Source organism: Pristiophorus japonicus, chromosome 2 (assembly GCF_044704955.1).
Source record: "Pristiophorus japonicus isolate sPriJap1 chromosome 2, sPriJap1.hap1, whole genome shotgun sequence".
NCBI lineage: Eukaryota > Metazoa > Chordata > Chondrichthyes > Pristiophoridae > Pristiophorus > Pristiophorus japonicus.
In genome coordinates, this window is record NC_091978.1 from 229712482 (window position 1) to 229726674 (window position 14193).

Below are 14193 nucleotides of genomic sequence, written 5' to 3' on the forward strand. Positions count from 1 at the left end.
CCGACCATCCCAACCACACCAGCATTTGTACCGAGACGATCAACAAGCGAGCGTAAAGCCCCAGATCGTCTCACTTTGTAAATAAGTATATTTTTGACTTAACGGGGGAGTGATGTTATGTATTTAACCCCTTGTAACCTGCATCACACCTGTCCACCAGAGGTCCTACCTGTTGGAGTCCCAAGGGATGCTGGGATCCCTTGGGAGCACAGTATAGAAGCAGGCCACCCACGAGGTACCTGTGCTCTGGAACTATAATAAAGGAGCTAAGGTCACACTTGCTCATTACACACAGTACTCGGTCTGACCATTTATTATGAGTGTAACAGATAGTCTACAGATACAGCAAGTGATCAGGAAGGCCAATGGTATATTGGCCTTTATTGCAAAGGGGATGGAGTATAAAAGCAGGGAAGCCTTGCTACAGCTATATAACGTATTGGTGAGGCCACACCTGCAATACTGTTTGCAGTTTTGATTTCCATATTTACGAAATTATATACTTGTTTTGGAGGCAGTTCAGAGAAAGTTCAAGAGGTTGATTCCGGAGATGAGGGGGTTGACTTATGAGGAAAGATTGAGTAGGTTGGGCCTCTACTCATTGGAATTCAGAAGAATGAGAGGTGATCTTATCGAAACGTATAAGATTATGAGGGGGCTTGAGAAGGTGGATGCAGAGAGGATGTTTCCACTGATGGGGGAGACTAGAATTAGAGGGCATGATCTTAGAAAAAGGGGCCGCCCATTTAAAACAGAGATGAGGAGAAATTTATTCTCTGAGGGTTGTAAATCTGTGGAATTCGCTGCCTCAGAGAGCTGTGGAAGCTGGAACATTGAATAAATTTAAGATGGAAATAGACAGTTTCTTAAACAATAAGGGAATAAGGGGTTATGGGGAGTGGGCAGGGAAGTGGAGCTGAGTCCACGATCAGATCAGCCATGATCGTATTGAATGGCGGAGCAGGCTCGAGGGGCCTTATGGCCTACTTCTGCTCCTACTTCTTATGTTATGTTCTTATGAAAGGCTGGTGGAGGCAGAAATCCTCATCACATTTAAAGTGTACTTGGATGTGCACTTAAAGAGTGGCGACCTACAGGGCTACAGACCTAGTGCTAGAAAGTGGATTTAGGCTGGGTAGCTTTTTCTCGACTGGCATGGACATGGTGGGCCAAATAGCTTCCTTCTGTGTCGTAACATTTCTATGATTCTATTCTAGGTTGCAGTACTGAAAGTAACAAATGGGAAGATGCAGAATATTGCAGGTGGTTACTTGTGAGTGACCAGAAGAGTAAGCTTGAGGTTTGGATCAGGAATCACCTATGGATGGTCAGTGTTTCGATCTCTGAAATCTGAAGTGTGAATTAAATTCTTTAAGTTATCAGATATGAGTACTCAGTCTTCACCATGGAAGAGTAAAAGGCCCTCTGTTGTCAGACCCTCCTAATCTAGAAACTAAAGTGAGCTCAGCATATCAATGAAATTATGATTACAGTATAACAGGCCCCAAGTTTCCACATGATTTGCTCCTGATTTTTAGGAGCAACTGGTGTAGAACGGAGTATCTTAGAAATCGGAATTCTCATCATTTAGTTTGCTCCAGTTCTAGTCAGTTAGAACAGTTTCACTTTGGAACAGAATTTTTTTTTCAAAAGGGGGCGTGTCCGTCAGTGAAAGCTTACTCCAAACTAACTTAGAATGGAGTAAGTGAAGATTTTTGTAAGCTTGAAAAAACCTTGTCTACACTTTAGAAAATCAGGCGTAGGTTACAAATCAGGCATAGGGAATGGGGGAGGGGGGGTTTAAAGGGAAGTTTACAAACATTAAACACTTCAGTTTTACAAATAAAGAGCCATCATCAATAATAAATGATAAATACATCAATAAATCAACCAATAAATCAATCAAAACAAATTAATAAGAAATAATTTTTTTTTTTAAATCAATAAATAAAACATTTTCTACTTACCGACTGCAGCACCGGGAGCCCTCCAACAGCGTGCTGGGATGCCCCCCCCCCACCAGTGTGTCTCTGTCAGTGTCTCTATCTCTCTGTCTGTCTGTGTGTGTCTCTCATTCTCTGTCTGTCAGTGTCTGTGTGTCTGACAGCGATGGGAGGGGGAGGAGGGGGGTAGAGGGAGAGAGGGGGGAGCAGAGGGAGGGAAGGGGGAGAAGGGGAGGGATGGGGGAGAAGGGGGAGGGGGGAGAAGGGGGGAGGGGGAGAAAGGGATAAAGGGGAGAAAGGAGATGGGGGGAGGGAAAGGAGATGGGGGGAGGGAAAGGAGTTTGGGGGGGGAAAGGAGATGGGGGAAGGAGATGGGGTGGGTAAAGGAGATGGGGGGAAGGAAATGGGGGGGAAGGAGATGGGGGGGGAGGGAAAGGAGAAGGGGGGGGGGAAAGGAGAAGGGGGAGGGAGGCTGAACGGGCTGGGCCCGAGACTTTGGGCAGGGCCCGTCCCCAGCACCAGATTTACAGGTAGGTGGCGTTGGTGGGGATGGTGGGAGGGAGGTCGGTTCAGTTCGGGTCGGGGGGAGGGAGAGGGAGGTCAGGTCGGAGGGAGGGAGGTTAGGTCGGATCCAGTCCGGGGGGGGGGGTGGGGGGGAGCAGGAGTCGGGTCCGGTCCGGGGGCAGGGGGGGGGGGGGAGCGGGAGTTGGGTCCGGTCCGGGGGCGGGGGGGGGGGGGGAAGCGGGAGTCGGGTCCGGTCTGGTCCGGGGGCGGGGGGGGGGAGCGGGAGTCGGGTCGGGTCCGGAGGCGGGGGGTGGGGGGAAGCGGGGGTTGGGTCCGGTCCGGTCCGGGGGCAGTTGGGGGGGAGCGGGAGTCGGGTCGGGTCCGGAGGCGGGGGTGGGGGGGGAGCGGGAGTCGGGTCGGGTCCGGTCCGGAGGCGGGAAGCGGGAGTCGAGTCGGGTCGGGAGGAAGCAGGAGCTGGCCGTGGGAGGAGCCTTATTCACGCAGCCACAGTGAGGCCATTCGGCCAGGGCTAGGGGCTGCGTGCTTCGGCCCCTCCCACACAGTTTTGGGCGCCTGGAGCTACTGCACATGCGCGCCCACTGTAGCGCGCATGTGCAGAGGTCCCGGCACTGTTTTCAGCGCAGGGACCTGGCTCCGCCCCCTACAGCTCCTGCTGTGCTGCGTCGCGCCGAGGGCCAGAGGACCTGTAGGGAGGTGGAGAATCTGGAGGGTTTTTTTAGGCGCACTTTGTGGCGCGAAAAACGGGCGTCCAGGTCGGGACTGCGCCGTTCTAGTCGTGGCTCGAAACTTGGGCCCACAGTTTCAAAAACTACAAAGCACTGGATTTTATCATTCCTGTCCTATAACCTTTTCTTCCTGCTTCATGAAAATTTAAACAAGCATTTAAAATAAATAGCTTGGCTTAGTCTCTATTCCTTTAGAATGAGATGTATGGGTAAAGTGATGGGGAGAGTCCTTGAAAGCATTACATGGACCATCTTGGCTCAATGTAAATAAAAATTACCTCTGGTCCCTTTCATTAACACTGAATGCTGCATGTCTTCTTCAGCGCTATAAGGGGTACAGACTTCCACTAATTAATTTGCCCCATTGTACACCCATGCCTCCCCTCTCTCCTTCGATCCCATAAAACTCAAAGTCCAAGCAAACCACAGACTTCCCCGGCACAGTCGACATACTCCACACAAATGCATCAACTACTTGCCGAACCCTTTTTCCATCTGCAAAAATTTTGACAGCCGGAGCCTGAGCTGATTCAAAGATGACTACCATAGATAGGTTCCAGAGCTTTGCTTGTGTCATTTTGATGCGCTTTAAACTTTCTCCACAAAAGCTGAATGCAATGCTGTAACATTGATTGGTGAGCGGGTGGCAGGTAAATTGATGTAACAGATACGACAACTGTTCCGTACATTGCCGACAGGTTCGCACCTTTCTTCCCCATTCTCCTTCACTAAACAGGGCACAGACATGACCTTCAGCCTCCTGCTGAGCTTAGCACCAGAAAGAGCATGTTACATCACAAATTCGCCACACCGCTGATTTTAATTAGCAGGCAGCACCAAAATACCAGTGCTGCCTGCGCCCTCTTGATGGGTGATCGTTAGCCTTGGCTGGCGCTGTTATGGGCAGGCTTCCAGCCTACTTGAATTTCTAGGCCAGTGACTTTGGCCCTGAAATTCAGTAGGTTTGTCCCAGTGTCCCACCGTAAATCTGGTAGGACACTGATGGAATGGCTAAAAATCATCATTTTGCCAGATCCTGTTATTTTTTTCGATGGGGCGAGGTTCAATGGTTTCTTGCTGGAGTTATGGCGGGAGATTGGGACAACCCCCTAAGAATTTCAAGGCCTTTCACTTAATGGGGGTAATTTTGACTTTGTACCATTGTGTAAAACGGGTGATAGCGAATAGGCTGACTATTTTACATCTCCCCCGATTTTCATTTCCAATAAAGATAAGGATTTCCAGCCCCTATTTATTTATATCAGGAATAACACAAATGCCTGGCAATAAGTTTAACGCTTGCAATTTTGTTGATGCTTAGTCTTATAGATGTCATCAACAAAATTGCTTGATTGAATTATTGCTTTGCAATTCACTGCCGGATCCTATTATTATATGTTTATTTCAATAACCTAGGATCGATCTTGTTAGTGCTATTAATGAAGTATGTCATAGATGTGATAAAAATGGCCACAGAAAAGGTGGCTAGACAACTCACTAATAACAAAGCTGCGAAGGATTTAGGGTAACTCTCACATATGAGTTGCTTCTCAAAACTTACTGTGATGTTTAAAAAATAATTAGAATATATGCATTCACAGTCTCAGATTCAGATGCTTCTTCAATTCCCATGGGGATATTGACAGATTAAGAAAAAATACTCAATTTAAGCAAAAAATCAGGATAGAAAAAAAGTTTAACAAGTTAAATATTTAAAGGGATCATCCAGTACTTACATGTTAGTTGCTGGTTTGTCATTTCAGGCTGCTGGTTAACTTCTGATCATTTTTGGTCTGTTTTCTGACTGGAAAGGTATTAAATGTTGAGGTGAAGATTAGCATCCGCAGTATTTTGCTTTTAGATTATTCTGGTGTTGCACTTGTAGAACTTTTTAAAGGTTCTTGGACAAGACACCAATAAGCAGCAGTCAGTATGTTTGAGCAATAGATTAAGATTTATTAAGCTTACAGCTTAGTATACTTAACAAAAGGCGATAACTGAATGAAAGCTCGCAGCCCTTGGTCTCTGGAATCTTTTGGACACAGGTGACGTCGTCTTCAGTCTGTTTGTTGCTCGCCCAGCAGTCTGTGTGTGAAGCTATTCCTTGAGTATTGATGTTTTAGCCTATTTCTTATCAAAGGTTTGTTTTGCCAGTGTCCATATATGGAGCCCGAATTTGGTCCCGGTTATGGCCCGCCCATTTCTCGGCGGCCCCAGTAAGGTCCGTTTTCGCCGCCCGCTGCCGCCAGGTCCTGCCGGGAGCCATTTTTGGCTCTGTTGCGTGGGCGGCAGCGGGAGCGGCAGTCAGTGGTCGGGAGCGGGCGGGAGCAGGACTTGGAGGCTGACATCACTACTGTGCGTCAGTTGGAGGCCTCTTCACTCGAGGACCTTCGGAGGGCCTCCACTGCGAAATTTCTGGTTTTATTTGGTAGTTTTCTTGATCCGACGTGTAGTCCTTTCATGGTCCTTGGAGGCTGATTGGGGAACTGCGCATGAGCATAAAAAGAGAGTACTTTATTCCACCTGTGAGTGTGATAGGGGAGAGAACAGATTTGGAGGTTAGAGAGCAGAGAGGTGGCATTACAGAGGACATAGTTGGAAGTTAGAGAGCAGAGAGGTGACATTGGAGAGGGGATAGTCTGAGTTGCAGAGCGGCAGTGTGAGAAATTTAAACCCACAAACTATTCAGCAGCTATTTCACCCATCATTGAGAATGTGTGGCCAAAAATCTTCAATGAAGACTGGCAAAACCAGGCCCAGAGCTCCGTGGTTCACTGAACAGAAATTGGATGAGCTAGTGATGGAGGTGGAGTGTAGGTACAACAAACTCACCCGGGATGCTTGTGGCAAGCCTCCACCAATCCAAACTGACGTCTTTGGATGGACATTGGTGAGATGGTGACTGCAATGGGCAGTTTTGAGCGGGATAGGGACCAATGCCACAAATGTTGGAATGATTTGCTGGCGTCAGCTAGAGTGAGTACAAATTTATTCTACCCCTCCTCTCCAAGGCCAAAAACGTTGTGTGCCAGATATGTGTGTGTGGGGAGCATCAGCAAAAGGGGCTAAAGGCTGCAGCGTTTCTTTATGCAGAAAAAACAAGCAACCAACCAGGCAAGCCTGAGTGCGACTGGAGGGGGCCCAGAAGAGTTGGTCGAATTGACCAGGCTGGAGGACCGTGCGTTGGCATTGGTGGGTGACCGCCGCCGTGCAACCACAGACATTGATGCAGATCCGGTGCGACCACGCGGTAAGGTTATACACATCTCTGGTGTCAGCAATGCTCATGGCATGAAAGTACATGCAATGTTAAGGCACTCACGGTTGAACGCACATTTTATCGGCCATTATTGGTGTGGACATGTACAGATGGAACTCCTTGCTGGCATAATGTGAGATTGAACGCCTCACATCTCAGCTTGACCACCACTACCACCCTCCCCGGCCCCCCGCCCCGCCGACAGACTGAAATGTTGTCCTCTATTGCAGATGATGAGTTGGACAGCACGGATCGAGAGAGACCATAGACCTCTGGCCTTCACAGAAGCTGTTAGACCCCAGCATTTCCCACCCTGACGTTCTCCACACCTGAAGACACCGGATCCTTCCTGCAGCTACCCTCCCCCACCTCCCCATGATCACCCATTTCCACCGCTGCCACCTCTGCCACCCAGGGCCAGGAAGAACAGGAGAGAGACGAGGGAGAAGGGCCTATCTTTCTGCCCCTTGACCTGGAGGAACCAGAAGTGGCTGACATCAGCCTCTTGCCATGTGAGCCAAGTATCCGCAGAACCTCGGTGTCGGGTTCTGATTTCCTGGGCTTTCCAACTGATTCCACAGATGCAAGCTCAACCAAACACAGAGGTCGTGGCTTGAAGGGAAGCAAGGCGCCAGCACCCAGAAACCACCTGCGGATGCATCACGGCTCTCTCTACTCAACCAGATGGTGCAGCTATCAAGCACCGGTGTGGAGATAGGTCGCGACATGCTCCAGAGCATGGCTGGGATAGCTGGCAGCATAGCCTCCTTCATCCAGCAGTGTGATCAGAGGATGGACCGGCTCATTAGTCTTGGAGCGCACAACGGAAAGCGTTGAGGCCATGAGACAAGAGATGGCTTCTGCATGCGCAATGCAAGCCCCCGACCCCACAAGGCAGACAGATCTGGAGGAGCAAGAGATCCCCGCGCCCTACCTTTTCACCAAGACGCACACGTCTGCAGACATCCCGCTGCCCTCCTGCACAACCTTCTCAACCTGAGGCAGTGACGGACAGCGGAGCGCCACGCCGTCGTGTAGGCATGGGGAGGAAGAGGACATCGGGCATTGCTGCAAGTGGGGGGAAGAGAGGTGGTGGTGCTGGGTAGAGGGGTGGGTGTTGCTCCTGTAAATTTATGTAAATGTAATAATCTTAAGCAACCTTTGTTATTGTGCACTTGTAAATACATTCACATTGCTGACCCTCTGTTGGTGCTTGTGTCATTTTAGAGTCGTCTGGTACATTGTGAGAAACACACATCTGTCCCTCAGGTCATCTGCTTCATCATGAATATCTTCACATCCACACATCTGACTGTATTGTATAATGGGTCCTGTCATCAGGCCATCGCAACATGACAAGGAAGGGTCACCAATGCAGGAAGCCTGCCATTCAATTACTCTCACTTTACCTACTTGCAGGCCAGAACTTAAGGCTTGCACTGCAACCCTATTTTTTCAAGGCCAAACATAGAGGAGTGCCACCCCTGAGATGACATGATCATCAGTTACGTTGCAGTACATTGTGTGACACAATTAATGAATCAGCTTGGATGTACAAAATGTGACATACTGAACACTTTTCAGTTACTCATAATAATTTTCCCTTTGCCATTGGGCTTCTCAATGATGGACTTTCAGCAAGGTCCAACAAAAAAGCCTCCATCAGCTTAGATACATTTCAGTCGCTTTTATGATATCCAATTTAAACATTACAATCAGCAATAAAGTAATGCAACATGCACCTAACTTTTTTCCAGCAATCCCACTCATATGGTGCAGCAACCGCCCGGCTGCCGTGATGTGATGGCCTCCAGCACTCCTTCCCGCTCTCCAACATTCATGCCCACCCATTCTCCATGCTGCACGACTGCCATCAGATCACCAGCCTCCCATTCTCTGTGCTGCCTGACCTCCGTCCACCTCTCCCTCCCACCCAATCTCACTGCTGGCCGACTAACATCCTGGGAAAACCTACTTTTCCCGAGCGGTCCTTCTGGCGGGTGGCAGGACGACCAGAGGCCAGCATAACTGATGAAAATGGCACTTTACGAACATCCGGCATGGGCACGATCTGACATCGGCAGAACCCTTCCCCACCAATCTTCCACCGAACCTCGATGGCAGATGGCCGGTCCCGGAGGAATTGCCCAGAAAACCAACATTTGCGGTGGGTCCTCAGCGGATGTGGGCGGAACATCAACCAAATTTTGGCCCCATGGTCTTTAACAAAATCATCTTTTTTAATTGGTTCTAGTGGTCAAAATACTATTGTCACTCAGGCCAGAGGTAGTATCTTGGCCACGCCTGCTTCCAGTAATTTTCCATCAACCCTACTTTGTCTATGTTATGCATTCTTTTACCTCACTGGAATTCACCTGAACTCTTTTACTCCGAACAAGCAGTACCCGGTCTGGTATCAAGGGCCCATTTCAAACTGTCTCTCTAGTCTTGGATGGTGCCCAGATTATCTCACTTTAATCTAGTGGATGGGTACTTTCACTCCAATGGTCTGCCTTTCTTTAATGTTTCTTTATACTAACTGTTGTGTATGGAGAAAGAGTCAGACTGAACACTGTGAGCTCAAAGTAAAGTGTGACCTTAGTCTTTTATTGCAGGTCTCCAGAGTGCCTCTCCAACCTGTGAGGCCTCCTTAAATACCTGTGCTCCCAAAGGATTATGGGTTCCCTTGGGACTCCAGGGGATGAGCCTTCTGGTGGCTGTACAGAGTAAATACAAGTCCACATATATAACAACGCTCCCCCCGCAAAGTCAATAGTGTAACTATTTACAATGTGAGTTGATCTGGGACCCTTCTTGCCCTGGTTGATCATCTCAGTGTGAAAGCTGGTATTGTTGAATCATTTGTTGGGCCCTCGCTGGGCTGCTGTGCAGCTGGCCTTGCTGGGCTGCCTGGTATGTTGGGCCCTGCAGGGCTGCTGTGGATGATGGGTTCTGCTTCGTAGTCAACCGTAGTGCCGGTTGCCACTGGTGTGTATGTTGGGGGATCAAAAAAGGTAGGGTCCAAGGTGGGTTGCTCAGGATAGTCCGTGAATCTGAGTTTGATTTGGTCCAAGTGTTTCCGGTGAATGAATCCATTTGAAAGTTTGACCCGAAACACCCTGCTCCCCTCTTTGGCCATGACAGTGCCAGGAAGCCACTTGAGACCTTATCCATAATTTGATACAAATACAGGATCATTGATTTAAATCTCGCGTGACACATTTGCGCTATCATGGTATGCACTTTGTTAAAGCCGCCTGCTCCCTACCTGTTCATGTAGATCAGGGTGAACTAACGAGAGCCTTGTCTTGAATGCTCGTTTCATGAGCAGTTCAGCAGGTGGGATCCCAGAGTGATTGGGGTCTCGTGCGGTAGCTAAGCAGGACTCGGGATAGATGAGTCTGCAGTGAGCCTTCAGTTACCCTCTTCAAGCCTTGCTTGACCTTTGGACGCTGGTTTAAACGGGGCAGATGTGACATGTTTGATCTGATTACAGGTCATGAATTCTTTGAATTCAGCACTAGTAAAACATGGCCCATTGTCGCTCATCAGGACATCAGGTAAGCCGTGAGTGGCAAACATGGCCCGTAGGCTTTCAGTAGTGGCAGCGGACATGCTAGCCGACATTATCTCACATTCAATCCACTTGGAGTTCGCGTCTACGACCACAAGGAACATTTTACCCAAGAACGGGCCTGCATAATCGACGTGTACCCTAGACTACGGTTTGGAGGGCCAAGACCATAAATTTAGTGGCGCCTCCCTGGGTGCATTGCTTAACAGCGAGCATGTATTACATCTGTGAACGCAGGACTCTTTAAGTTCGCATTGATACCGGGCCACCACACGTTGGATCTGGCTATCGCTTTCATCATTACGATGCCTGGGTGGGTACTGTGGAGGTCATTGATGAAGGTGTCTCTGCCCTTCTTGGGGACCACTACTCGATTGCCCCACAGAAGGCAGTCTGCCTGTATAGACATTTCATCTTTGCGCCGCTTGAACGGCTTTATCTCTTCCTGCATTTCCACTTGGACACTGGACCAGCTCCCGTGAAGCACACAGCTTTTGACTAGAGATAATAAGGGGTTCTGGCTCGTCCAGGTTTTGATCTGCCGGGCAGTGATGGGTGATTGCTCACTCTCAAATGCTTCATAACCATGGATAAATCTGCAGGCTGCGCCATTTCCACCCCCGTGGTGGGCAATGGTAGCCTACTGAGAGCATCGGCGCAGTTTTCTGTGCCTGGCCTGTGGCGGATGGCGTAGTTGTATGCGGACAACGTGAGTACCCATCTCTGGATGCGGGCCGATGCATTAGTATTTATCCCTTTATTCTCAGAAAACAGGGATATGAGTGGCTTATGGTCAGTTTCCAATTCGAATTTTAGCCCACAGGTATTGATGCATTTTCTTTACAGCATAGACAAACACTAACGCTTCTTTCTCAATCATGCTGTCGGCTCTCTCAGCCATAGACAGACTCCTGGATGCATAAGCAACCGGTTGCAGTTTCCCAAAATCATTAGCTTGTTGCAATACACACCCAATGCCATATGACGATGCATCACATGCTAGTACCAAATGCTTACATGGATCATACAACACAAGCAATTGGTTTGAGCATAACAATTTTCTCGCTTTTACGAAGGCATTTTCTTGGCTTTTGCCCCAAACCCATTCATCCCCTTTTTGTAGTAAGACATGCAATGGTTCTAACAGTGTGCTGGGACCCGGTAAGAAGTTACCAAAGTAGTTCAAGAGCCCCAGAAACGACCGCAGCTCCGTCACATTCTGTGCCCTTGGTGCATTCTCGATTGCCTCCATCTTCGCGTTGGTGGGCCTGATGCCATCCGCCGCAATCCTCCTTCCCAAGAACTCCACTTCAGACGCCAGGAAACCGCACATCGAGCATTTTAACCTGAGCCCCATGCGGTTGAGTCGACTAAGAACCTCCTCCAGGTTCTGCAGATGCTCGGCTGTGTTCCGACCTGTGACCAAGATGTTGTCCTGGAAGACCATAGTGTGCGGGACCGACTTCAGTAAGCTTTCCATGTTTCTCTGGAATATCGCCGCAGCTGATCGAATTCCAAATGGGCATCTGTTATAAATAAAAAGACCTTTGTGTGTGTTGATGCAGGTGAGGCCCTTCGATGATTCCTCCAGTTCCTGCATCATGAAGGCTGAAGTCAGATCCAACTTCGTGAACGTCTTTCCTGCCGACAGCATTGCAAAGAGGTCGTCAGCCTTTGGTAGTGGGTGTTGATTCTGCAGGCAGAAACGATTGATGGTTACTTTGATATCGCCACAGATTCTGATGGTGCCATCTCCCTTGAGGACAGGAACGATTGGGCTGGCCCACACGTTGAACTCGATCGGTGAAATGATGCCCTCTCATTGCAACCGGTCTAGCTCGATCTCTACCCTTTCTCTCATCATGTACGGTACTGCTCTCGCCTTGTGATGGATGGGTCGTGCCCCCGGAATTAGGTGGATCTTCACTTTTGCTCCTTGGAATTTCCCAATTCGAACAGCAAAGGGAACTTGTTTAAGACCTGGGCACACAAAGTGGCGTCAGCGGGCGATAGCACTCGGACGTCGTCCCAATTCCAGCGTATCTTTCCCAGCCAGCTCCTGCCAAACAGCATGGGACCATCACCCGGTACCACCCAGAGGTAAGCTCCATCGTAAGAGACCTTTACAGTAGCACTGCCAATTACGGGAAGCTGTTCTTTCGTGTAAGTTCTTAGTTTCGTACGAATTGGAGTTAAGACTGGCCTTGAGGCCTTGTTGCTCCACAGTCTTTCGAAAATCTTTTTGCCCATGATGGACTGGCTCGCACCCGTGTCCAGTTCCATTGACACCGGGAGTCCAGTTAGTTCAACATTCAGCATTATCGGGGGACAATTCATGGTGAATGTGTGTACCCCATGTACCTCTGCTTCCTCAGTCTGAGGCTCTGGTTCATCGTGATCCTCCGTGGATCTGTCTTCCTCTGCAACATGGTGGTTTGCAGGTTTAACAGGATTAGCAGCTCGCCTGCACATACGTTGGAGGTGTCCCATTGTTCCACAGCCCTTGCACACATACCCTTTGAATCAGCATGAATGGAAACGATGATCACCCCCGCAGCGCCAACAAGGTGTTAATGGCCTTGCCTTCATCACCCTTGATGGTGGACTCTGAGACATCTGCGACGTGCAGCTGCAGGTATGTGTGACCTGCCCTGTACGTTGGGATTTGAAAACAACATCACTTTGTTCACAGTACTTGTAGCAGCACTTGTGTGCTGAGAGATTTGCTTCGTATTGTCACTAGTGGCAATGAACGCCTGGGCTATCCCTATGGCCTTACTTGAGGTCTCTACAGTCAAAAGTTTGCAAAGTATGGTTTCGTGGCCAATGCCAAGTACAAAAAAGTCTCTGAGCATGTGCTCCAAATGTCCTTCAAATTCGCAATGTCCTGCAAGGCATTTTGGCTCAGCGACATAACTCGCCACTTCCTGGCCTTCAGACCTTTTGTAGGTGTAGAACCAGTACCTCGCCATCAGAGCGCTTTCCTTCGGGTTCAAATGCTCTCGGACCAGTGTGCACAAATCATCGTACGATTTCTCCGTGGGTTTCGCTGGAGTGAGCAGATTCTTCATAAGGCCATACGTTGGTGCCCCACAGATAGTGAGGAGGATCGCCCTTCGTTTGGCAGCATTCTCTTCCCCATCGAGCTCGTTGGCCACGAAGTATTGGTCGAGTCGCTCCACAAAAGTTTCCCAATCACCTCCCTCCGAGAATTTCTCCAGGATGCCCACTGTTCTCTGCATCTTTGGGTTTGCTATTTTTATCTCGTCGCCAGTTGTTGTGCATGGAGAAAGTGTCAGACTGAACACTGTGAGCTCAAAGTAAAGTGTGACCGTAGTCTTTTATTGCAGGGCTCCAGAGTGCCTCTCCAACCTGTGAGGCCTCCTTAAATACCTGTGCTCCCAAGGGATTATGAGATCCCTTGGGACTCCAGGGGATGAGCCCTCTGGTGGCTGTACAGAGTAAAAAGAAGTTTACATATATAGCAGTCTATACCAGGAACAACATTTACATTTCCTTCCCCATGGGCAGAGCGAAGCAGGATGAGACACCACTAGGCTTCAGCTGCACTGTAGACTTCCGCAGGGTGCAAAGTGCCATGGACTGTACCAACATTGCCTTGCATGCTCCCCATCACCAGCCTGGCATTTTTATGAATTGAAAGGAATTCCAGTCCCTAAATGTATAGCTGGTTTGCGACCAAAGGCAACACATCATGCAACTCTGTGCTTGGTTTTCTGGCAACAGTCATGATTCATTCATTCTGTGCCAGTCCTCTGTGTCACCTTTATTCCAGCCATGCTATCAGGTTATAGGCTGGTTACTGGGCTGCAAGGAATATTCCCTCCAGAAAAGGCTCATGATTCCTGTCAGGAACCCAGGCACAGATGCAGAGCTGGCCTACAATGAGAAACATGTCTCCAACAGAAACACGATTGAACAAACAATCGGTATGCTCAAGCAACACTTCCGCTGCCTGGACCATTCCGGAGGTGTTTTGCAGTATATCCCTGAGCAGGTATCCAGATTTGTGGTCATCTACTGAATGTAGGTTTACTTACTGCACAAAATATAAGTGAGGCCCACAATTCTATTCCCTTCATGGGAGGTTTGGGTGCTTGGGGTAATGGGAATGAGCCCCAGAGTACCTTGGTACTTTTCCAATTC

General features: G+C 49.0%; 1 protein-coding gene across 5 annotated transcripts in view; it reads left to right on the top strand.

Moving 5' to 3' along the window:
* Positions 1-14193, top strand: part of mapk10 (mitogen-activated protein kinase 10) — a 573858-nt gene that overhangs the window by 245893 nt on the left and 313772 nt on the right. For 2 of the 5 annotated variants that reach the window (XM_070871056.1, XM_070871057.1), the window contains one exon: positions 1218-1327. The exons of the other annotated variants lie outside the window; for them this stretch is intronic. In XM_070871056.1, coding sequence (XP_070727157.1) covers positions 1325-1327 — 3 coding nt within the window. In that variant the 5' untranslated portion in view covers positions 1218-1324. The remainder of the gene's footprint in view (positions 1-1217; positions 1328-14193) is intronic. 5 annotated transcript variants of the gene reach the window in all.